General features: G+C 44.3%; 1 protein-coding gene across 3 annotated transcripts; it reads left to right on the top strand.

The window, feature by feature from the left end:
• The first annotated feature begins 504 nt into the window (after positions 1 to 504).
• On the top strand, positions 505 to 25,671 carry LOC147886203 (nuclear transport factor 2-like). 3 transcript variants are annotated; one of them, XR_015543328.1, is made up of 10 exons: positions 505 to 721; positions 891 to 1,034; positions 1,149 to 1,452; positions 1,708 to 1,964; positions 2,065 to 2,251; positions 2,369 to 2,493; positions 2,595 to 2,654; positions 23,313 to 23,379; positions 23,485 to 23,886; positions 25,533 to 25,671. XR_015543328.1 is itself a non-coding variant. In XM_087395664.1 (9 exons), exons 1-9 carry the CDS (start codon positions 689 to 691, stop codon positions 23,700 to 23,702), a joined length of 1,395 nt encoding a protein of 464 aa, XP_087251790.1. In that variant the 5' UTR covers positions 505 to 688; the 3' UTR covers positions 23,703 to 24,762. The 3 variants fall into 3 exon arrangements, 2 of the variants coding, with proteins under 2 accessions (XP_087251790.1, XP_087251791.1); XM_087395664.1 differs by lacking the exon at positions 25,533 to 25,671 and having other exon boundaries at positions 23,485 to 24,762; XM_087395665.1 differs by lacking the exon at positions 25,533 to 25,671 and having other exon boundaries at positions 505 to 770; positions 23,485 to 24,762.
• Positions 25,672 to 26,405: the final 734 nt, after the last annotated feature.

Here is a 26,405-nt window from a genome sequence, read left to right as displayed (position 1 = left end):
ATTTGCTGCAAGCTGATTCTGCAGATGACGTGTTTGGTGGTAGGAGAAGTATGTGTGGCACTACCCGCCATCTAAGCATCGACCAACACCCCAGTCAGCCCATGGAGGCGCAAGGAACCTGAGAGGTGGGATCCCCCCTGCGGGGTGGAACATGTCGACTAGCACCCCGTCGTAGTGTCCGGCAATACAAGATGATATTCTTGTGCTGCCCCGTCTGAACGGTGCATTGCCGTAGTGCGTGAAGTGGGCCTGAACCGTCCGTGGGTGTGAACCCACACTCTGAGAGTCGGAGACTTGAGACCTTGCTTGTCAATGGTCATGTGCCTCGTGTGAACACGGCACTGCTGCGGTGTGAACCAAGCCTGAAAAATCCGAGGGTGTGAACCCACACCCTGAGAGTCTGAGACCTTGCTTGACAATGGTCAAGTGACCCTATGAAAGACAACAACGATCTAAAGGAAGCTGTTTGAACTGGCGCCCTCTATTTATATATATTGAGCTAATGGAGAAAGAGAAACTTCATCTTCGTCTTCAAGGGTGATGTGTGTAGGGGAGGGAGCTTGAACTCCTTAATCTGTTAAGGTTAAGCACTCTGTGTTTTAGGGTTTACTCTTTAGTTAAAATTTGCCATTTCAATCTCCAACTCCAACTCCATCTTTTGTCCCTTCTCCTCCCCTTGGCCTTTCCCATGGCTTCCACCATCCCCGTCACTGCTCAGATGGTGCGTCTTGGCGTTGCTTCCCCCCTTTCTGATGTTGTATCTCAGGCTTGTAACGACTCCCCCTTTTGTATCTCTCCGATCTGTCTGCTCTTTTTTCTCTTTTTGCTTCATTCCATCATCTCTCTCCTTGAATATGCTCTCCTCCTCCCCTCTTACCCCCCCTCTGCAGGTTGGAAATGCTTTCGTCAACCAGTACTACCACGTCCTTCACCAATGGCCTCACGTCGTCCACCGCTTCTACACCGATTCCAGTCGCCTCACTCGCGCCGAAGCTGGCCCGGACGGCGCTGTCCAGTCTGCTATGAACCAAGCCGTGAGATTGCTCCTCCCTTTCCAGCTTCCAAAGATAGTTGTGCGCTTATCTTTTCGAGTAAGCTTTCTCTATCAACCCGGTTTTACGTGCTCACATGTTGCTTCTCCTGTCCAGGAGATCCACAAGATGGTGATGTCTCTGGGTTATGAAGACTGCAGAGCGGAGATTAAGACCGTGGACGCTCAAGATTCCTTTGCAGGGTCTGTCCTTGTTATGGTCAGTGGCGCCATGCATAAAAATAACTGCAGGCGAAACTTCGTCCAAAGTTTCTTCCTCGCTCCCCAAGAGAGAGGCTATTACGTGCTCAATGATATCTTCAGGTACATGGATGAAGACTCTCATTCAGTGGCACCAGACTTGAAAATGGCAAATGGCGGACTTGAAGCTTTGGACAGGCTACATATAGCTTCCGAGGCAGGTTAGCTTTTAGAAGCGTTCCCCCCCGAAATTCTTGATAATGGGTGCTGCCGGTGAGAGTTTGTAATCTCACGAGCTGCGTTGGACCGAACGTAATTAAAAGATCTGGTTGGCTTTTACTCCTTTAGCTGCATCCCAGTCCCCCTAGTAAGGTCTTTCTGCGGAAAAGTTGGAAACTAGTTTGGCTGATTAACGCTGGCGATCCTTTGGCCAGGCATTTCTCTGGAATCTGACCTCAATCCTGGCTTTTTCCTAGATCACGAAGTTAGAGATTGCTCCCCCCCTGCGGATTGCAAAGAGGAAGCAGTTGCAAAGGACATGCCTGAATTTACTCACAACCGCGAGATCTTGGAAGTTGCGGACGCTGGGATGGAAAATGGACTCTCGATTCAGACAATAGAAGCTGCCTCAACCGACAGAGCTGGGTCAACCGAGCAGCTTTCTGTACCTGACGATTTCCGGACTACCGCTTTGGAAGAAGTGTTCGTTGAAAAGAAGTCCTATGCATCAATTGTGAGCGCTGCCCAATCATAAGTGATGATATGTTGTATGCAGAAAGAGGTCTACGTTTTTCAGCTTTAAAATTCTAATGCTTTGTGCTTGCATATGCCAGCTGCGGTTTCCAAAGGATAGCTATTCTGCTGGAGCCCAACCTGCAGTAGCTCCCAACTCGTTTCGGCATGCTCCTGGAAATTCGGAGCAACATGCCTCTTTTCACCAACTGAACCATTCATCCCACTTGTCTACACTCCAGGCAGCAGCAGATGCAGTGGATGAAAGCACATATCTAGACAACCAAGGTTGGATGGACTCGTTGTTTTGCTAGGGTTTTTACAAGTTGCTCAGAAATTTGCACAGCTTTGTTCTCTAGTGCTTCGCTGGAAGTGAAATGATTTGCCCTTTGTTTCCCCCTGCAGGTGATGTGAAATCTGTTTATGTAAGGGACTTACCTGAGAACATCAGTTCCTCGCAACTTAAAGAGGATTTGCGGAGGTTTGGGTGTAGTGAGCCCAAAAGCATCAGCGTGAGGAGTAATGTTAAGGTGTGGAAAGCTTATATGCTATAAAGTTACAGCACGGCATAGTTTTCTAGTATCTCTGTCTTCTCCGTCAAAATGGCTGTGATGATTGCTCTTTGTGGCAGGGTGTCTTTTATGCATTTGTAGAGTTTGAAGATTCAAGCTCAGCACGAAAGGCCATAGAGGTAACAATTTTTCGGCGATGCATTTGACCCAAGTAGCTTAGTGGTGAAACGAGTTTCTTCTACGAATGGCAAGCATAAAGTTGCTAACATACGACTTGGTTAAGATGTGCTTGCCAGTTTATGCTGACTCTCTGTCTATAGTATTACTTTTATTAACATGGCGGTTTCTCCACATATCTACCTTGGAGTCTTCTTTCAGAAAAGAATTATTTCTTCTCTATTATTGGCATTGAAAAAGACGGTTTACGTCCATCTATTAGGTCAAGTCATTGAACCGTCTCTACAATAATTTGGCTGACTGAGACCGTGAGGACCATGCTGGAATAGCTATGGTATGCAGTGGCAAGTGCTAGTGTGTCATTGATGATGGCTGGTTTTCTCTCTGCCTTCATGGTAGTGTCAGAGGAGTTAAACATATTCACAACGTATGAGCACTTAAGGCTGTAGTGAATAGGGTCATAATATCGTCAAAGTCCATGCACGTTGTGACTGTGCTCTTTCAGAACTGGCCCCACTTGCATGGTTCACTATCTTGTTTCCAGGACAAATTTAGGCCTTATTTAGTACTTATACAGAATAGGTTAACGAGGATACATTTTGTAGGTTATATGACGAAACTCCCTTTAACCTTAAGGGTCGTAATATATCCTTTGCTGTCTGTCTAGTGATTATGTTTTTAATTTATATTAATCCTATTGTTTTTGAACTGATAATTCTATCTTCTTCTCTTCAAGGAATTAATACGGGCTGGTTGATGAATTGGCACATGCCAATTTAAGGCTTAAAGGTTCCCTCTATATCATCCCTTATCTAGTACTTGGGCATTTGGTCAGCCTAATAATTGAGGATGTGGCGTGATGGGCCTTTTAAGTTGTAGGGATTTTTTTTTCATGATAGCCTATTGCAGTAGCTACTTTGATCCTTTTGTTACGCTTTGTAAGTTAAATGAGTGCATTGCTTCAAAACTTACCTTAGCGGACGTGTAAAATTCACCTTGTGAAGTTTTCGTCCAAGTTGCGGCCTGTTGGTATTGTGATAATTCTTTCTATCTTAAATGGTGCGATGCCCTATCAGCTAGATTTAGATGCTCGTTTGGGAGAGACTAAAATGAAATCGTTTAGACTTCACAAGCAGTTGTAGCTTGAATGAAGAGTTTTTGGACTACTTTTTGATTAGCCTTCTCCTTTTGTGCTAGCCTTCGTCATGGTTGAGTCTGCCCTTCACCTTCGGAGTGTCGACAGAAACTCAGTACGAAGACTTTGTATAAATGGATGCTCAAGTATGTGTGGGTGTGTGGATGTGTATGTGTGAGAGCATATTTTTAAACTATGGTCTACACCCACTGTTGGGCGTTGATGATGTCAGTGGGCATGTCATAGTAGCTAGTCCCTGCTATGCGTGATGGAGTTTATGGTTTTCGACCTTATGAGTGACTATCTTGAGATTGAAACTGCACTATGTTGTGTTTTAAGAGGATGAGTTTGGGAATGTTCTTGGATTCATCTAGGTATATGTGTGGCCATGGAAAGTGAATTATGCAACATTCTCAAAGGGGAATGCTAGAAACACCACAACCGTAATTAGCATTGTAGAAATTAATTACATGTTATATTAGAGGGAGGAAGGGGGGAGAGAGAGAGAGGGGGGGAGGCACACGTAGAAATATCATGAAATAACACGTACGTGTGTGTGTGTGTGGTTGGGGCTTTAGCAATGGGATCTTTCTTGGCCTCTAGGGGTGTTGCTTTCTTGACTTGCCCCTCTTGCTCTCATGCAAGAGAGACGATCTTGCATTTGTTTTGGACCTATCCTTTTGCACGGGATTTCTTTTTCCTTTGGGAAGCAGTTTCGGTTGTTTGGAAGGTATGCTTCTATCCCCGAGTATGATCATTTCTTCTCTCAGGTATTGAGTTCTTTGGTCATTGTACCGTGCTTGTACCATTCAACTGTATGAGCACTCTTCAGTAACTGTCTTTCCATACTTTCGAGCTTCTTTGCTTTGGTCTCTATAGGATCTTTGGCAACCTTCCTCAAACCTAGTTGGAAGTTTTTTATTACTGTTTTTAGTTATTAGTAGCGGTCCCACTCTGGGACAGCTATGAATGTAAATGCTTTCTTAATGCAAAATTTCTTCTATAAAAAAAAAGAGTGTTTGTGCGGGGGGGGAGAGAGAGAGAGAGAGAGAGGGAGAGATCTATGATATGGCCGAATATGGAGTGATTATGTCCCAATTCTATTGCACAAATATGAGAGAGAGAGAGAGTTAGCATTAGTTTTTTGTTTTATTTTTGATATTTAACATATGTAAATGCACGCGTACTCTTTCTTTTCTTCTTTTATGCTTTGCTTTTTGGTTGGGATTTTAAAAATAAATAAGTAAAAAAAATTGTTGTTTGGCTTGGGATTTTAAAGCTTAGTAAGCATAAGGTTTACCAAAGAGATTTTGGAATCTTTTGAGACCTAGATGGTAGATTATGCTTTGCTTACTAAGTTATTTTTATTTAAATTTCATATTTACTCTTAATTTTATTTGAAGTTGTTACAAACTCTCTTTTTCACTCTGTCGCTCGCGTTTCTTTTCTTCTTTTATGCTTTGTTATCTTTCCTTTTGCTATTAATTTTTTGTTGTTTTGGTTGGGACCTTGAAAATAAACAAATAAAAAAAATTGGTTGACATGGCACTACCGAGAGAGGAACGCAGAGACCACACGTGACACCGAGAGTGACTAGAGCACACACTATTGAAGTTCGACCTATCTCATCTTTCCTCAGAGGAGATGCCAGAGACAAGGAGTCACTCTAGACATAGCTCAATAGATTCAGAGATTGAGGAGACCACGTCCCCCGCCACATCGTGAAACATCTCGACAGACGCAGATCCGAGATATTTCACAGCTCACAGAAGAGCCACACGGTGCCAAGCTTTAGCTTCTGAGCCCCAACTCTCAAATTGCTTCAACTTGTATTTGATTTTGCTTGAGCTCTTGAGCTTAGCATAGCTTAGTACTCAGCAAGGGCCCTAGCGCATCTTTTATTGAGGCTTGTATAAGTTTTCTTGGTGTCATAGGCTTGCAAGGCCTCCTGAGGACAGTACTCTCTCTCTTTCTCTCTCAATAAATAAATAAATTAATGAAAATACACACAAGTACACTTCTTTTATTGTACACACACACACACACACACCCCTTCATAAGACTAGAATATATCCAATCTTTAAAATTAATTTTTTTAATTAAGAAGTAAAATAACAAATGAAAAAAGAGAGTTCGTAACAACTTCAAATAAAATTAAGAGTAAATGAGAAATTTAAATAAAAATAACTTAGTCTCCGTTGATCCAGTTGCCCTCATATGAGCTAGCGCCTTCTCCACTCCAAGGTGTCTTGGAGTTGACTCAAATGCATAGAAGTCTGTGTTGCGTCGCTGTACACGGTTTGTCTCTGTATCGCGTGGTTGGTTGCCTCTTTACTGCTCCATCTTTGGGTCAACTCAATCTGATAGAGCTCAATGCAGACCTAGTCATGGAAGTGGATCAGCTGTGAGTATGGACAGAAGCCGCTACTCCTCTAACAGAGACAGTGGTATTACCCACAGATCTCATAGTAGGTACGACATGCACATAGAAAATGCTCCTCTGCCTCAACCACCTCCAATGTGCATAATGTACAGATGCAATGCTCTTTGGGTATTCTTGTAGCTCTTCTCGTCTCAATCCTCAGCGAATGGGACGAGACCCGCATTTATCGAATGGCGATCCTCAGTGCATGTGAGAAATCCTTTGACCTAGAGATATGGGGGCTTGATGATGAATCCCTCCTTCGATACTCTCAGGAAGTGGTTGTGATGGTACTGGATCTTGGTGAACTCTTGGTCTGCCCCTTCCCCTAAAGTTCGAGATGTATGGACTTGAAGGAGATCTAACCGTATGATATGGTTAATCTTGTCTCGTGGGATCGACTCAGTTGGCTTGTTCATGCTGTTTTGAAAGGGGGGAAGCTTGTCCATTTGAATACTGTGCTTGGCAAACCATGTGGATATACGTGCATACCATGTGTGTGCCCCACTCTTTGCTAGTCGTCTTGATGACTTTAAGGCCAGCCTCGGTGGGGGGGTTTGGGGGGGGGGAGGGAAAAGAGAGAGAGAGAGAGAGAGAGAGAGAGAGAGTACTCCTCTATCTCCCTATGGTCCATTGCCCCTTGTTCCCACAAATAGGGGGCTCACAGATGGGTGAATTGATCTCTAACACCCCCTCACTGACACAATTGTGGGTCGATCCCCATGCGTCGGAAAGGTTATCATCGGTCGGAAAGTACATCAGCTCCATGTGAGAAGTGCAATGGAAATGAACGAGAGAGAGAGAGAGAGAGAGAGAGAGAGAGAGAGAGAGAGAGAGAGAGAGAGAGCACGCCTCACACACACCCTGAGAAGGAGAGAAAGCAGAGAGAGACACATGATAATTGTAAGTGATATTTGGAGAAGACCCCGCTACATCTGGGGGAAAACTGCGGAAACAACGGGTTGCTCGAGAGCTCGGAACACACAACTCAACAACCATGTGGAAGGCAGCACAAGGGAGTGGATGAATTGCTCCACTACCCTGCTCCCCAGGTGCGAGACTGGGCTGGCTTTGCTCCTCTGCGAGGCCCTGGAATGAGCTTAATTGCTGCATCCACAAGATGCTACAAAGGAGGCTGAGGGGGGGCCTATATATAGCCCCCCTCAAGCCCCTCCCTAGTCGGGTAGGGCAAGCTGGCCGACCAGCCTGCTAGGTGGCTGACCCAACATGCCTGCATGGCCGGTCGACCCATCAGCAAGCTATAAGGGGCTACACAAGGCCTTAAGGCATGGGCTTGCTAGCTGACCAGCCAGGCTCAGGAGCTAACTGCTCCTAGCCCTCTATCGGGATCTGCACAACCCTCTGCCCTCTAGTTGACCTGCTCACAAGGGAGCTGACTCCCTAGGCGCCTCAAATGGACTGCTACGCGGCAACACGTCAAGCCTCAAGTACTTGAACAGCCTCCACATGGCCAGCCACTGGCATGAATACGGGCCAACACGAGGTGAACACCTATCCTCACAGGAGGTAGGCACACCCCCCACAGCACAGGGTCTCGCTCATGTATGCTAGCCTCTCACTGGGTGAGCACCCCCACAAGCAAGGCCCTCTCTCTCTACGGTGAATCAGGAGATGACCTCTAACACTCAGGATGTTGTTGATGATGGGCTCCCATACAAAGTGGTAATGGACTTAGATGTGCTTCGTCCGTGTATGGAATACTGGGTTCTTCGTGATGGCTATGCAACTCTGGTTGTCGCACATGTCCAGAGTTGCCTCCTATTGAAACACGTCCATATCCTCAAGTATCCACCTGAACCACAATGTCTTACATGTTGTGGTGCACGCAGCTCAGTACTTTGCCTTCGTAGAAGAAAAGACAATTGAGGGTTGTATCTTGCTTAGTTAGGAAAATGGGCCCTGATGCAAGTACAAAACAGTACCCTGAAGTCGAACTCTTGGTGTTGCTGTCAAGTTCTGAATCATAGAATTTGCCTAACTCAATCCTCGTGGTGTATGTAATCCCGTATGTGCAAGTACCCTTCAAATACCTCAGCACCTGTAGACTTGCCTTCCAGTGATTCTTCTTGGGTTTTGCAGAGAATTGACACATCAGCCCAACGACAAAGGAGATGTGTGGCTTGGTGTTGGTTTAATAAAGCAGACTGCCCACCAACCGTCGATACTTGATGGCATCTACGAGATGTGGAGAGTCATGTATGCTCAACTTCTGCGTGACTTCTATGGGTGTCACAACATCCTTGTAGTTCGCCATCTCAAACCGCTTTAGTAACGCCCGGCAGTATTTCTCTTGTGAGATGAAGTTTCCATCTCTTGACCTTGATCCCAAGGAAGTAGTGGAGAGATCCCAAGTCTGTCATCTCGAACTCTTCCATGAGTAGCTTCTTAACCTGAGAAATCTTCTCAGTATGGTCACTTGTTAGGATTAGATTGTCAACGTATAGGATCAGAACCAGCCTATGACCCCCTTTGAAAAGAGATAGAGGTTTGCATCCGATGGGCTACGATTCAATCCAATCTTGGAGAAGAATATGCGCTGGTGCCTTGTTCTTGGGGTCTTTTTCAGCCTGTACAATGCCTTCTTTAGTTTGCCTACCTTTGACGTGGACCTTGGAACCTTAAAATCGGGTGGTTGATCAATATGTACCTCCTTCTCTAGGGTTCTGTTCAAGAATGCTGACTTCACGTCCATCTGGAATATGGGCCATCAGTGACGGGCAACCAAAGAATCATTGTCTGAATAGTGACCATCCAGGTTGTGGGGGCAAAAGCCTCGTCGAATTCAAGGCCTTTTGATTGAGCATAGCGTTTACTTGCTTTATATTTGTCCAAGCTCCCGTCACGCTGAACTTTAGCTTGTATACCCACTTAGTACCTATGACCTGCTGCTTATAGGGTTTGGGCACCAAGTCCAAGTGTCATTTTCTAGAATGGTGTCATCTTTGCTTTCATGGCTGCTTGCCACTTCGGGATATCTTTCGCCTCCTTAATGGTCCACGACTTGTGGAGCTGAGCCACCAAGGCGAAGTTGGTTGAGGGTGTAGATACTATGTCGTGACGGTCTCACTCCAAAACTCGGCTCAGGAATGTCGGTGACCTGAGAATCTTGCAAGGTCTTCAAATACCACATTGGTAACTTCCTATCACCCGAAGTTGAGTTTGGGGGTGGCTTTGGTGCATCTTGCTCTTCCTTTGGGTCCTGTGGTTCCTTGAGATCTTAAGTTGTTGGTACCTCTGGTTGTGAGCCCCAGCAAGCTTTCTCGCATCCAACTTGTGTGTCGGAACTTTGGGAACTTTGATGACCTCTTCTTTGCTTGGGATGCTGTTTCTTCAAAGACCACATCCCTACTGATCAATGTCTGTCTCTTCATCGGGTCAAAGAGGTGGTACCCAGAACCTGACTCAACAGATATTGTATGGACAGCATATAGAAGAGAGAATATGAGAGAGAACTCAGATGTATTCCTCACCAAATAGTGGGCAAAACCTAGCTCAGGGTGAGCACAAGATATCCAGCAAGGGGCTGGCTATGATCTGGAACTCTCCTATAAGCCTACTCTTGCTCTGCGCTGCCTCTTGAGGGCTTCAGTGGTGGCTGTGGCTGATGCCAAAAGATGGGGGCCGACTTTTGGTCTGTCCAGGGATAGCAGGCCGACCTGCTAGTCGGCCCCTTCCTGGCCCCAAAGAGCCTCCTCTGGGCAGCCTTTATAAGGGCTGCCAGGGGGCTCACTAGGGCTTATTGCCCTGCTTGGTATGGCCTCCCTCCAGCCTCTGTTTGCTGCTGTTACGCAGTGCAAAACTGTCCCCTATCCCCCTATGATCCAATGCCCCTTGTCCCCACAAATCAGGGGCTCACAGATGGGTGCATTGATCTCTAACAAGGTATTCAGCCTGTTCTGTCATTTGCTAACTTTAGCATAAAGTGGTAGGCCAAATAAGGATGGAGAGAGAGAGGGCATCCTTGTTTTTTTCTTATTTGATTTTATCATCTTGGTGTATTTCTAATTTGGTGTCACCGTGTACTTTTTAGTGTGGTCTGGACATAGCTTCCCTAATATTAGATGGAACATTCTGCTTTGATTCATTCCCATTTCTTTGGTAGTCCATTGAAAGCTCGTCTAAGGCCTTAAAAAAAGCCATGTCTCTTATGGTAACCGAGTAGATCTATCGATGAGTGCCTTGATTTGAAACTTGTCATGAATTGTGATATGGCTTTATTTTCTGTACGTTTGCTGACTTTTTGTTCTAGGATAGTTCTGGAAAGCTTTGTGTTTAGTCAGCTTGCCCTGATTGTTATGTAGTTTTTAGCATGCCGTTTTGTTTCCTCCTTTCACAATAGGTAGTATTATATTTGTCTGCTGTTCTGTAGGGATTATTTGTTGTTAGTTACGACGGTAAGTAACTGCAAATGTGGTGCTTTTCTTTAATTTACATTTTTTTTAGCAGATGTGCAAAACTCACCTTGTGAAGTTTTCGTCCATTTAGCATATGATTTCGTTGTAGTCTCTCCCAAATGAGGAATCTAAACAAAGAACGCCCAGACATTTTGGCTGATAGGGTAATACACCATGGGGCACTGTCATGTTGTCAGCCTGAAACGGCACTGACATTTCATCAGACTGAAACTGCACTATGTATTGTGTTTTTAGAGGAGGAATTAGGGTATTTTCCTTGATTCATCTACATATATGTTCCCACCATATTAGCTGACCTTCAAAATTCACCTCGTGAAGTTTTCGTCCATGTTGCATACGATTTCATTCTAGTCTCTCCCAAATGAGGAATCTAAGCAAAGAATGCCCAGACATTTTGGCTGATAGGGTAATACGCCTTTTTATAAATGGATGCTAAAGTATGTGTGGTTGTGTGGTGTTGCATGTGTGAGAGCATATGTTTACACTATGGTCTACCCCCAGTTTTGGGTGCTGATGTCGCTAGCTAGTCCTTGCTATTGCATGATGGAGGTTATGGTCTTTTCATTGTTTTTGCACTTGTTCTATATAAATTTTTGTTTTGTAAGATTGGACATATACTAGCCATATGAAGAGACTCCGTGGGTCTTTAGAAACCCAATATAGCTGCTTATGCACTGATGACGACATAAGTATTGCTTTGCTTGCTAAGTATGTCTTCCTTTTGTTCTCCATAAAAGATTTTGTTTACCTCTTTTTTCTTCTCTTTCATTTTCTCTTTTATTTTCTGTGTAGAGTTTTGGTCTTTAGAACAACAAAAGATCTAAATTTGTATGATTGGACTTATTGTAGTCTTACAAAGGTATATATATTCTAGCCATATGAAGGTATATATTTGACCTTGTGATGGTCATGAGATTGAAACTGTACTATATCTTGTGTTTCTAAAGGATGCGTTTGGGCATGTCCCTGGAGTCATCTACTTATATATTGGCACTGACATGCCTACCTAGTTTCCATATTTATAGAGGGATGTTCAGCTGCTTCCTAATCTGGGACTCCAGTGATCTTATTCAGCTTGCCTAGTATCAAGCTGTATCAATGAGCTAGTAGGATGAAAAAAAGAATTACTCAAACACACGTAAGTGCTTATATGAAGGTGGCTTGCCAGACCACACCTCCTCTGGCACTTTCAACTCCAAAGCCTTGTTCGGCGACCTGTTAATTAGGTGAACTGCTGTTTGCACGGCTTCTGCCCAAAAGCCATGGGGCAATGCAGCATAAGACAACATACATCGAACTTTCTCCTGAATAGTTCGATTCATCCGCTCACTCACACCATTTTGAGATGCATTATGAGGGGCTGTGAGTTCTTGTTTAATGCCCTTAGCTTCGCATAACTGTACAAAAGCATGTGACACATACTCACCCCCATTATCGGATCTGAGGCATTTCAGCCTGCGTCCTGTCCGATTCTCAACCTGAGCGACAAACTTCTTGAAAGCATCTAAGGCATCGCTCTTATGCTTCAAGAAATAGACCCACACTTTGCGTGTGGCATCATCAATAAAAGTAATGAAATACTTTGCACCCCCTAGTGATAGCTGTGGCATCTCACACAAATCAGTGTGTACTAGATCAAGCGGTGCTCTATTCTGGGGAGTTCTCCTCTTATGAGGAGTCATAGAATGCTTTCCAAAAATGCAATGATCACAAGTAGGCAAATCTGAAAATGAAAGAGACGGCAGATAACCCAAACGTGACAGTTCTTGCATTCCTTTAATGGACATGTGTCCCAACCGGCTATGCCACAATGAAACCTTCGGCAGCTCGGTTATGGCAACAACATGATTACCTACACTGGAAACATAAAGAGGGTACAAGGTGTCACTCTTATAACCCTCAGCCACTACAACCTGGCCATCAGTAATCACCCATTTGGAATCCCCAAATGTGGTGTGGTAACCACTGTCATCCAACAAGCCAGCGCTAATTAGATTTTTCTTGATTTGCGGCACATGGCGAACACCATCAAGCATAAATATGCGTCCGTCAGGGAATACTATCTGTATACTGCCAATCCCTGCAATCTGACATGCATAGTTGTTCCCAAGGTGAACAACTCCATGAGTACCTGTGTAGGAAGTAAACCACTCCCTATGAGGAGTAACATGAAAAGAAGCACCTGAATCCAAGAGCCAGGTGTGCATGTCATGGCCATCAATAACCAATGTATGTGCAATTACAACAGAAGAGCATAAAACATCATGTCTGTCACTGTCACTGTCCTCTGTTGCAACATTCACTGCATCAGTGTCATCTCCCTTGGCCTTGCCTTTGCCTTTGCTTCCACTGCCTGCATCCTTTGCCTCAGCCTTCTTGGCTTTCTGATCCCGTATAAACTTGAAGCACTTAGACTTCACGTGTCCCTTCTTGCCACAGTAAAAGCATTCAATATCCTTTTTGCCACGGGACTGACTGCGGGATTTGGACTTGCTAGCAGATCTCCCCTTCTGCTGAGTCCTACCTCTTTCCTGTACCTGCAAAGCATTGGAAGACTTGTTGCCCATATTATTCTTCCTACTCATCTCCTCCATAAGGAGAGAGCTCTCCACATCAGCATACATAAGAGTGACATTTGAATTTGACAGAGTGGTCTTGAAAGTGTCCCAACTCTCAGGGAGAGTACACAGCAAAAATGCAGCCTTGAACTCCTCGTCCAAGTTCAAACCCTGTGCAATAAGCTGAGTAAAGATGGCATTGAACTCACTCAAGTGTGAGGTCATAGCTGTACCTTCCTTCATGCGAAGGTTGGCAAGCTTCTTCAACCAATAAACCTTACTGGCTGAACTCTTTTGGGCATACAACTCTTCTAGCCTCTGCCATAGGCCATAAGAGGTCTTTTCTGCCTGAACATTGAACACAAGAGAATCAGTGAGAGTAAGCATGATAGCCGCCCTTGCGGACAAATCAAGCTCCTCTCACTCATCATCTGCCATCCCAGATGGCTTGACACCCTTCACCCTTATGGGCTTAGAAATCTTCTTTAGCAGAAGTACATTCAAACACTGTTCTGCCCATAATGCATAATTGTGTGCCCCTTCCAATTTCTTTATGTTCAGTATTGAGGATTCACTTCCCCCTGATGCCATATCAGACAAGGAAAGTGCCTGACTCCTTGTAAGTCAAAAAATGACTAAATAAAATTCTGATTTCTCAGAAAACCTGCTCTATCAAGAGCCAGGAGCACTCACAATAGTGCTGTTTTTTACTGTCAAAAAACCTGCAGCAAAACAGAAAATTTTCCCTCCAGTCACTGTACCTTCTGACACACTGTACCGTGCTCAAATAGGCATAAAACAGTAACTACAGAATGCTGCAGCTGTTCCACAAGTGCTTTACAAGTGCATCATCATCTGACGAAACACAAAACACTGATGTCCTGATCACTTCTCCCACCTCAGATGAGGTATTGCTGCATAAACCACTTGTCATACACTGTTTTGTCCACTGAAAAAGGCTCCAAACACCTCAGCCTGTCACAAAACCTGCAACAAAGTATGGGACAAATCCCAAACAATCACCCTTCTGCCAAGGGGATAAGAGGCATCTGAAGTTCTCAAACAGTAACTCAAGTGCTCACAAGCAAAATCTGGGCAAAAGCCCCTTGATTTGACACCTGTACCAAGTGAAAAACACCTCAACACTGAGGTAGCATACAAAATTCAGCGCTCTCCTGGCACTTTCACCTGACAATGTAATGCATAAACTGCCTGTGTGCACAGTAGCAACACAGATCCCAACGTACAAACACCGAAAAAAAAGAAAATCTTTTGAGCACTGTCAACGATGGACAGTTAGGGACCGAGTAAACTCGATGCGCCCTGGCCAAGCGTGGCTCAACTGAGATTTTCTAAGTGCCGTACACAAAATGTGACCTGCAAAGAAATGTCACTGATACACTGCGGAAAACGAGACCAATGTGGGCACCCTGGCTCCACACTGCCTCAAGGCATACACTGCATACACTTCCAGGCAAAAGCCCTATGAAATTGTCACCCGAAAACTGAGATTTGCACTCAGTGTAAGCATAAAAGCCCTCTGCAATCAAGGCATCTGACCTTCCCGAAAAAATAACTGTGCAACCACCACACACTGTGGCACTAGTCACCTCAAGCACGAGGGACACGAGTGTACTTGCTGTACCTCAAACACACAGTTTTAGAACTGAAAAATTCCAGGAATGCATCAAGAAAAAAAAACTTCATTGTACTTCTGTACCTGCGTGTTCTTGCAAGTACCACGCAAAGAGCAGAGTGCTCTCACTCTTTTACTTCTTCCCCAAAAAAAATTTTGTGCGCCTGCTGTACCTGCAAGTACCTGTGTGCCTGCACAGAGTACCTGCTGTACCCTGTACTTGCGAGGGCACGGATCCCCAATTTTTTTTTTCAAAATTCCCTTGGTTGAGGGTACAGCCGGTACGGCTGTACCTGTATGTGCACGCGTCCGTACAGTTGGTACGGCTGCCTGTCGCGGTCACGACCAGCTGCCTGTGCAGCCTGGTTGCGTGCGGCCGGTGCTCCGCGCTGCGCGTGCTGGCTGCGCCCGCCTTGGAGCTGCGGCTGCCTGGCTGGCTGCGGCCGCCTGGTTGCTGGTAGCAGCTAGCAGCAGCTATAGCTGCTCGCGCAACTGCTGCGCGCGGCTGCTCCTGCGCGCTGCGCGCGCTGGCTACGCCCTGCTCGTGCGCTACTGCCCTGCTGCACCCTGCTCGCGCACTGCTGACAGAGGGCACGAGGCCCGAGGGGAGAGGGAGGGGTAGACCGGAGTGAGAGGGAGAGAGTGGCTCTGATACCACTTGCGAGGGAAAGAGAGGGGGTGGAACGATAGGAGAGAGAGAGACACCAGGAGTGTGGGTGTGTGAAATGTGTTGAGCCACACCACAAACTCAAAGGTTTTATTAGGATTAGGGATTCACCCTATGACTGTCTTAAGACAGTCATAGGGGTCATAACTTTTAAAGGGTGGCAATGTGCCTTTACCCCAACACAAGGTCCTCAACAAGTTTGTAGAACTTCTGATGGGATTTATGCAGCACGTTACTACAACAAATGGCACAGCTTACCAAACGACAGGCTACATTGGAACCAAAGATTGAGAGTGGAGAAGGGTCAAGGACAATGTCTTTACGGACATTAGAAGCCTCATAAGCGTCGTAGTAGAGGTGAAAATTGTTAAGAGCAAAGGAGAGCCCAAGGGCAAAGGTTTGACCAGACGAGATCTCCCTGAAGTGGATAGTGATTGTGATTAAGTTACTTTTAAGCATGGGTTCATGGCACAGGAAAGGAGAAGTTTTAGATCTCATGTTTCTAAAAGCTTTAGATACTTATATAGAACAACAAAATCTGAATTTGTACAATTGGATATGGTCTAGTCTTACAAAGGTATATTTTTAGAGACTCAACTCATGTGCCTGATTATTCATTTGTCCCACCTATGACCAAGACTGAAGTGGAAAAAGAGCCTCCAAGAGGCCAGCATCATAGTTCTAGCATTTTGTTCAGCAAGTTCTTTGAAGCTTCTCTCTAAGGAAATAAACTCTGAATGGAGAGCGTATAATCTGTTACATACGTAGGAATGGAAAGGTGTCTTCGACTCAATTTGTGAAGACTTCTTCTCAAGATCTTTAGAAAGAGTTTTGTGCAGACATTGGCTTTAATAAGGATGTTGAAACAAGGTCGAAGGAGTTTCACACTCACCCAATGTACTTGGAGAGTGGCTAAGTAAACTTGAAGAGTAATGAGTGCCCACAGGTTGGGGCTTGATTATTCATTTGTCCCACCTATGACGAAGACTGGAGTGGAAAAAGAGCCTCCAAGAGGGCAGCATCATAGTTCTGGCATTTTGTCTAGCAAGATCTTTGAAGCTTCTCTCTAAGGAAATAAACTCTGAATGGAGAGCGTATAATCTGTTGCATATGTAGGAATGGAAAGTTGTCTTTCACTCAATTTGTGAAGACTTCTTCTCAAGATCTTTAGAAAGAGTTGTGTGCAGACATTGGCTTTAATAAGGATTTCGAAACAAGGTTACGCTAGAGAAGCTCGAAGGAGTTTCAAACTCACCCAATGTACTTGGAGAGTGGCTAAGTAAACTTGAAGAGTAATGAGTGCCCATAGGTTGGGTATGATGAGCTGCTCCTTGACATACTTAACTGCTCCTTGACGTACTTACCTCCTTGACATACTTAACTGCTCCTTGCCCATAGGTTGGGTATGATGAGCTGCTCCTTGACGTACTTACCTCATAATGAATAAAGTGGTGTGCCCACTTAGCATTTGCCATTAAAACCTCGTGCATTGAGGTATGGCTGTGTCATGCCAACACAAATTTGACATCATCGTGCTGTGTGCGATATTACTTCGGTTTCTAGTAAGAGAATGGATTACAATGTTTACCTTCAAGCCCAAGGGTTCTAGAAATTGTCATTTCTATCTCCAAGGGCTAGCTTTGCCCCTGTTCTTGCCAGAGGGGATCTTGAATCCCTTTTGCAAAGGCAGTGGTAGGGATTTGTTTCTTTTAACCTTGTGCATTGCATGCATGGGCAAAGTGCATGGCATTCATGTCAATAAGCACGCATGTTAGGAAGTGCATGGCATACATAGTTACGAGCTCATGCGCATGCCAATACATATGTTAATAGATGTGTGAGATACATTTAATGTTAGGTATGAAAAATGGGAGAGGCCTGAGTGCAAACACACCCAAAGTCCTATGAGTCTAAGCAAATCATTAGGATGTGAAGTATCAATAAGAATCCTATGTGAAGTATCATTAGTATGTGAAGTTTATGGTTTTCAATCTTATGATTGACTATCGTGAGATTGAAACTGCACTATGTTGTGTTTTTAGAGGATGAGTCTGGAAATGTTCTTGGATTTATCTAGGTATATGCTTCTGCCGTATTAGTGGACATGCAAATTTCACCTTGAGAAGTTTTCGTCCAAGTTGCGGCCTGTTGGTATTGCGATAATTGTTTCTATGTTAAATGATGCGTTGCCCTATCAGCTAGATTTAGATTTAGATGCTCGTTTGGGAGAGACTAAAATGAAATCGTTTAGACTTCACAAGCAGTTGTAGCTTGAATGAAGAGATTTGGACTACTTTTTGATTAGCCTTCTCCTTTAGTGCTAGCCTTCGTCATGGTTGAGTTTGCCCTTCACCTCCGGAGTGCCGACAGAAACTCAGTACGAAGACTTTGTATAAATGGATGCTCAAGTATGTGTGGGTGTGTGGATTTGTATGTGTGAGAGCATGCTTTTATACTGTCACGATCTGTGACGTATTCCTTTCTCTATTTCTAGACTTATGGATTGTTTGATGAATGGACACTTGTGGAAGGGTATGCCCTTTCGACGGGACACTTCCTATGAGGCACAACCCTTCACAAGAGACATCCTATTGAAGAGACACTTTTATTGTAATGTACCCTCTCATCAAGGGTCACACCCTTCACAAGGGGTACACACCTCTTCATGCACATACACTTTGGAGTACACACCTTTTCATGTGTGACTCTTCACTCTCTATATAAGAGAGGCCCAATTATATGGATGACACACAACAGATACCCTACAGACATTCAAGCAATACAATTATTCCTTGTTCTCTGCTATTTCAGTCTCCTTCCTTAGCACATTTCTAAATATAGTAAATCTAGGATTTCTTATAGTGGTATCAGAGCAAATTTCGCTCCTGCCTGTAGGAAATGCCCCCCACCTTCTAGCGCCTATCTGATACATCCTTTTTCGCTAGAAGGATATCCGTGCACAATGTGCATGGAAGAGATGGAGAGAATGAGCGTAAATTTTTTTAGCGCCAACCCTGCCTAAAGTCATCAATGGCCTCTCCATCTCCCACACATCACGAGTTGATGTGAATGGACACGACAAAAATCGTGTCTTTTCATGTGCTTGGGCTGTCCCAAAACCATTCCACCATCGGACACACCTTTTGATGAAGAGTCTTGACTCCTCACCCAAGGGACACACCCCATCGTGGAAAAAAGGGCACACCTCTTCATGTGGGGACACCCCTTTTAAAAACAGGGACACACCCCTTCATGAAAAGGTGCACCTATTCCAAGGGTCACACCCCTTCGAATAGGCACACCTTTTGGCACCAAGCACTTATAAAAAGGGTACCTAGAGGGGTTAAAAAGGAAAACCCAGCCCCAAACCTTAGGTCTACCCTAGATACCCAAGGGTTAAATAAACCCACCCTTTAATTTTTTGGGCAACCACCCAACCTAGGCAGCCACAAACGAAAAAGGGACGCACCATTTGACGCCCGTACGGATTTGTCATGCAGGCTCGCCTCCCTTGATCGTACGGAATCTGGTCACGCAGGATCTGCCCTCTTTCCTCGCCCCCTGCCTCTCGCCGGTTTGCTGCTCCTGCCCCCTCGCAGTTTGCTGCCCTGCTCCCCTCGTCATATGCAGCCCCTAGCCTCGCCAGTTTACGGCCCGGGTTTCCTGCCAGCCTGCAGCGTTAGAACAGCGCCAGCCAGCCATTTCTGCCGCAAATCAGCCTGCAGCCTTGGAAGCCAGCCATTTCTGCCGCGATCCAGCCTGCAACCAGTTTTCGCCATTGACAACCTGTTTCGCCATTGACAGCCTGCCCTCCCCCTTGTTTCGCCACCTTTTCCTGCCAGTTCAGCAGCGGTTCAGCCCTCCTATCGTGATGCAAACAGCCTGTTAAATGCGCCCTGTTCCTGTTTTCCAATCCGGACCAGCCAGGCCCCGATCTGCTCCTCGCAACCCACTGCAACATGGACCTCCAGACAGAAATCTGCAGGCCTTTTCTATGCAACAAATTGGCAGATTAAATCATTGCCAGGTGGATTCTTTCCATTCTACTTTTAAGGATTCTCTTGTCATTATCCAATTACAGCAAATGAAAGATGCTCTTAAAGCATGGAAACCCCTGGTAATTCACCCGGCATTTCAAGGACACCTCAGGCATCATCTACCACACAATATCGTGTTCAGATTGCACAACCAGCCCATTTCGGAGCTTTGGCATCGTGGGTCTTCTGTGTCACGTGCCCTCTTAGTGATTTGGATCACATACTATACCTTCTGCGTGAGGCACCTCAGTTACATTACTTCCTCAGCATCGTCAAGAGTTTGCTGTCCATCTTTGGAGAGAATTTTACCCCTCACCTTCGGCATCTCCAGGGTACTCTCCACCTCCCTTAGCTCCCAGATATCCTCCTCTACAGGTTGTACCTTCCCCAAGACAGTATTTACACTCTGAAGACACTCCTTCTCCTGGATATCCTCCACTTCCGACAGCAGCTCTTTATCCCTTCTCAGATCCGTGGACTCTGCAACCTACTCTTGTACTCTCACGAGCAGTAACACCCCTTTTGGCATCACTGGTGTTACCTCAGACATGACCTCCTTTACCAGATTTCCACGGGTGGTTTCATCCTGCCTCGCTTGCCCCCTCCAACATGAGCAACCTCAGGGAGCAGCTCGAATCCTCTTTCAGGAATGGTACAAACTAGAGTGCAGGTTCATGCTTTTCTCACAGGGACCTCAGATATGTCGCAACGCTCGCGTGCAGCCTCTCCAGAGATCAAAGACTCAAGTCCAAAAAAGACCCCTGAAGTCAACATACAAGGCGAAAGACTACTGCAACTTCAAATTTCCCAGCTTCAGGACAGTATCTCCGACTTGGTCTAGAAAGTCCAACAACTCCAAGATTCTCGCAGTACCATACATACAGAGAATGACGTGACACAACCAGACGACTATGCGGATTCATTCCCACCTGAGGTAGAAAACACTGAACTACATGCCCTCTACCGTTTACTTCAAGCTTCCAAAACTAAAAGACTTGACATTAAACTTCCAGAAGCCTACACTGGTCAACGCAATCACCGAACAGTTGACCAATGACTCGCAAAATTGCGCATGTATTTTGATACTGTTGACCTCACTGAAGGCAAAAAGATCGCCTTGGTAGCCTCCCTCCCCAAGGGTACAACTTTTCTATGGTGGCAAAGACGCTTAAAGGACGGCAAAAGTGTGTTAACATGGGAACGTTTTGAACACGTGCTCCGTAAGTAGTTCATACCTATCAATGCAGACTTTCAAGCACGATCAAAACTTCGACAGTTGGAGCAAACAGGCTCCCTGTCTTCCTACATCTCTCAGTTCACCACATTGGTGCTGGAGATTGATGGTTTAACTGAGGATGATCGCCTTCATGCTTTCATCTCGGGCCTAAATCCCTTGTTACGCATTGATGTCCTTAAAGCTAACATCACGACCATGGTTGGCGCTATTGCTTACGCAGAGCGCATTAGAGATTTTTAAAACACAGGGAAGCCGAGTGCTAATCGCACACAGAACTCTATTATGGCCAAAGGTGGTCGCCCTCAAGATAACACCAGGTTTCGAAAAAACTCCGGTAATCTAGGTCAGCGATAGTCTCAAGATCCCCAGAAGTATCAGAAATCGTATGCTGGATTCCAACAGAAGCACTCCTTCAAGGATCGCGCCTCTTCTTCTTTACAAAGTCATCATCGACATTCCCGACATAAAGGTGTGGCCACTGACAAGAAGAACAACTTCAGCACAAAAGGACTTTGTACCATCTGTACAGGCGACCATAGATGGTTCGATTGTCCCAAGCGACCAAAGCGAAATTCCAATATGGAACCTAGTACTTCCTAAACAGAAGATGCTACCCCAGCACAGGACAAGAAAGGCAAAGCTGTTCGAATGGCGAATACCATCCACCAGAGCCTTGCCAGCAACCCTGAACCTTTCCTGACCACTCAAGTACTTTGTGTTCAAGAATCGATTCGTGGAACAACGGTCACTGTCCTCATCGACAGTGGCTGCTCTCATAACTTCCTAGCTAGTTCTATGGTCGACAAACTTCGGTTGACCACTAGTCCTAGTCTCATGGACTATCAGATTGAACTCGCAAATGGAACTACTTTCTTGTGCAACACCAGGATCAAAAATTTATCTTTTCGCATCCAACAATATACGGACAAGTTGAACTTTGACATCATGCCTCTTTCTCGGTACGATGTCATACTTGGACAACAGTGGCTCTACGACTATGATCCATCAATCAGTTTTCGCAGCCATACTATCCAGTTTGTCCACCAGGGAAAACTTATTGAGCTAACTGGTTCTACGGACTCTCCTTCAACCCTAGTTGCCTCTGCCCTACAAGTAAAGAAGTGGGTTCGTAAACGTCAAGTAAAGACTTCACTTCTGTTGGTTACGGCAGTAGAGGAGACACCAACAAAGGATTCTCCTGAATACCTCAACCAACCTTTTTTCCAGCCCTACTTGGATATTTTTTCACAGGAATTGCCAAAGCAGTTACCACCTCGACGACCAGTGGGTCACCCAATCGAACTTATTCTCGGCTGTAATCCACTGTCGAAACCTCCTTATTGGGTTTCTTATATTAAAATGAAGAAATCCAAAGACATGTCACCGAACTACTCGACAAAGGTCACTTTCGGCCCAGTCGCAGCCCTTTCGGATCTCCTGTACTACTTGTGGAAAAAAAGAATAAGTCAATGCGTCTCTGCATCGACTATCGAGCCCTTAACAAGCTCACTATCAAAAACAAGTATCCATTGCCTCGCATCGATGACCTCTTCGGTCAACTTCTACATGCAACACAATTCTCAAAGATTGATCTTCGTTGAGGTTATCATCAAATTCGCATACGCGAAGGCGATGAGTTCCCTGACATTTTACAGCAGTATTTTCAGAATTTACAGTGATATTTTCTACATCAGTTCATTATCTTCACCAGGGTCTTATTTTGAGTGGGAGGGGACGTCACGATCTGTGACGTATTCCTTTCTCTATTTCTAGACTTATGGATTGTTTGATGAATGGACACTTGTGGAAGGGTATGCCCTTTCGACGGGACACTTCCTATGAGGCACAACCCTTCACAAGAGACATCCTATTGAAGAGACACTTCTATTGTAATGTACCCTCTCATCAAGGGTCACACCCTTCACAAGGGGTACACACCTCTTCATGCACATACACTTTGGAGTACACACCTTTTCATGTGTGACTCTTCACTCTCTATATAAGAGAGGCCCAATTGTATGGATGACACACAACAGATACCCTACAGACATTCAAGCAATACAATTATTCCTTGTTCTCTGCTATTTCAGTCTCCTTACTTAGCACATTTCTAAATATAGTAAATCTAGGATTTCTTACATATACTATGGTCTACACCCACTGTTGGGCGTTGATGACGTCAGTGGGGATGTCATAGTAGCTAGTCCCTGCTATGCATGATGGAGTTTATGGTTTTCAATCTTATGAGTGACTATCGTGAGATTGAAACTGCACTATGTTGTGTTTTTAGAGGATGAGTCTGGGAATGTTCTTGGATTTATCTAGGTATATATCAATAAGAATCCTGTGCATTCTTCAAATACCAACGATAATGATCAAAATATATGTTATCAGCTATCTCAGCTTATGTATTAGCTGGAGACCACAGAGTGTTTCTGCTTCTTTTCTGCAGTACATTTTACAATTCCCTTGCTTTAATTGTCTTCTTTTAGAGGGGAGGGCTCTTATTACTGACCTTTTTTGGTTTTTCAGGAATCACCTATTCTGATTGGCGGTCGGACAGTATACATCGAGGAGAAAAAGTCTACGTATTCGGGAGGTTAGAATAAGCTCTTGCTAGCGTTGTCTGAGTGATTTATTTGCCTAGCTGAGATGATTCCAAATGAAAGGAGTTTAACTTGTTTGGTGGAATTGCTTGGCTCAGGACGTGGTCGTGGGCACACATTTCAAGGTAGAGGTACGCCCCAAAATGGGTCGCGAGGGCGTTCTACTGGTGCTTCTACAAAGGGCCCAGGATTGAACGGTGATAGGGATATTCCCAACAGGGGCCGTGGTGCCAGGTCAACACGTGGCGGATACGGAGGCTCACACAACAAGGTTCCAATTAACAACATACATGATTCTAACTCTGCTAGATTTTGATTTCCAGGACAAGACAATTTCTCATGCTGTGGTAATGAAAGTAACCATCTTGCTTGAGAGATTCTCTATTGCACGCTACCAGCAGTTTGCTGAGTGGTTTTCGCTAGTGCTGATGTTTTTCGGCCATGGCCTCATGCGGCTGAAAGCAAAGAGTCATGGGCCACTTGTGTTGAGCGATAAAAATGTAAGTGAACTGAAGCTTTATTACCAGGCGCAAGTTTTAGGTACTTGCTGCCCATAATGTAGTATCGTTTTCAGTATGTCCTTATGGGAAATTTGATTGGAATGGTGCCTGCAAATTGAGTGTTTTGGTTGTTGAACTAGATGCTTTGGTGCTGCAAAGGTAACGGTTTGAATCTTAAAAAGTGGTTTTTGGGTTTTCCTCTCAAGTTACCTAATGATGTTAGGTGTAACTCCCCACATTTTTGATAGTGGACTGCTCCTATTTCAAGTTACCTAATGGTGTTAGCTGTAACTCCCCACATTTTTGATAGTGGGCTGCTACTAATTTTATGAGACTTTTTGTACATATCTAGTCTTGCTCTAGTGCTGTTGTCCTCATCATATGCTGTTGATAGCACATGTTCATCAACTCAGGCTCTCTGTTTTTTCTCAGAAACTCACCAAACCCGATTGGGGATGATGGAATGACTATCAGATATCAAATGGGGGAATCAGGATGCATTGTATTGTTGGTTTGCAACTCTAGTTGAATTATTTTTAAGCCACGTATTTGCCTATACAGTATATGCTGAACAGGCCACAGCCAGACTAATTTTTAATGGTTGAGGCAAAACATGTGCTCCTCACTCAAAAAAATAGAAAATAAAAAGTCCTAGCCTCCAAAACAGGAAAAAACGAAGGAAAAAGAATTGAAAGCTGAAGAGAAGCTAGTCAGTTCAAGGAGAAACAGGAAGTTGATCTGAAGGAATATAGAAGGCCAAGTGGGAGTGACTTAGAAATTGGTAATACTATCATTTTGACCATCAAACACCCCCAACCCCCCTCCCCCCCCTCAAAAAAAAAGGGAACCTAAGTATGCGCACGTGAGTCTTAAAGAAACCAGGGTGAGGTGAGTCTGAGGTAAGATATGGAGGAGGAAAGGGGGAGAAAAATTATGTAGCTTGGGGTTTTGTTTGTTTTGGCATAGTGAGGATGCATAGGTACATGTGCATATGTATGCATGCATATTTGTGTGTGCACACAGACAGATGTGCATTGATGCACTCATGCCTGTGTCTGTGTGTACGCATTATTTTTGCTTGACATCGTATACAAGCGTGCAAGGATGCATGTTGAGAATGCTAGTGTGCACATCCACATATATGTGCATGCACTCTTCGAGTGGAATTGAATGAAGATATTGGTTTTGTGGTTCTTGATTGATAAACAGCATACATTAATTGCTTCATTGAAATACCAAGTACAAAAGCACTTATGGGATGGGAAATGATACCTCAATAATTGTGGCGCCTTCATTCTCATTAAAAGATCCTATAGAATGGATGGATCTACGTGAACTCTCTATCTCAGAGACATCATCTCTAGCGTTGGGGCAGAGCTTTAGTTGCAACACAGAAACATTTGATGTTTACACATTTGCACATACACCGGATGATCCTATGAAATGCGTGGTGGCTCTCCAAAGAGCCCAAAGATCATCTTAGAGTTAGGGTTGAGGTTTATTGTGATATTACTTGTCACTTGCTCTTGGAATGTCTTTCATGTGAAAATATTCTTCAAAGCTTATCAATACAAGTGAATGAATGTATGAAAAATGTTAAATTTCTTGTATATCTTATTCAAGCTTTCTATTATGTTAAAATGCAGGCAGAAGTATTCTATAGAAGATAAGCCCATGAGACCTTTGATTGAAGGAGAAATAAGAGCAAGAAATGTAAGTCATAGCTCATTGTACTTCAAAACATCATAGACGTTTCCATTTTTCTATTGATTATATTTTCTTCACATTGTAAAAATGCAAATGTGGAAATTTGAGGATGTTGTATTGGTTGAGCTACAAGAAAGGTTGAGAATTATTCAAGTGCCTCGGATTTAAATTTTTACAAAGAGAAGCCACAAAATTGACATTTGCACAAGGATGTACAATATTGGTCCATTATGCATAGGATGTACAATATCGGTTTGATATGCAAGACTCCTTGTAATTTCAATACAATTCCACTTTGTAGGAGCTTGCTAAGGTTCTCAAAAACTAAGAGGTACTCCTTCAAATTCTATGAAGCGGAGGGTAGAGTGAATATACTTGGAGGTTGCACCAAATTTTAAGCAAGTCAATGAATAGCTAGAGTACTTGGATGAAGTTGTTGCCTAAAGTGAGTGACTTGTAGAGGATCTGATGGATAGTAGGTAGCAGTAGAGGAGCTTATGGATAGTAGGTAGTAGGCAATCAAGGAATAGGCAAGTGAACAAATTCAGACAATCGTTTATTTGTTAAAACAAAAATCATATCTTCTTGGATGCAAGGGTCATAATCGTTTATACGTTAAAACAAAAATCTATTTAGATTCTCAAGGGTCATAAGTACATGTCTTGCAATGGGCGCGTCATAGACTACTATTAGATCCAATGGCCATAGTGTGGCCAACCTTGGCACATGTTTTTCTTTGGAGTGTTTTTGAAGGCAATCATGACATGCAAGATTTGTAATATGCCATTGCCTAGGTTGTGGATAAAGTTGTG

Source organism: Dipteris shenzhenensis, chromosome 24 (genome assembly GCF_047967505.1).
Source record: "Dipteris shenzhenensis isolate YYH24624 ecotype China chromosome 24, Dip_SZ_1.0, whole genome shotgun sequence".
Classification (NCBI taxonomy): domain Eukaryota; kingdom Viridiplantae; phylum Streptophyta; class Polypodiopsida; order Gleicheniales; family Dipteridaceae; genus Dipteris; species Dipteris shenzhenensis.
Note: the sequence above shows the minus strand (reverse complement) of the source record. Positions and strands in the feature narration are given on the sequence as shown.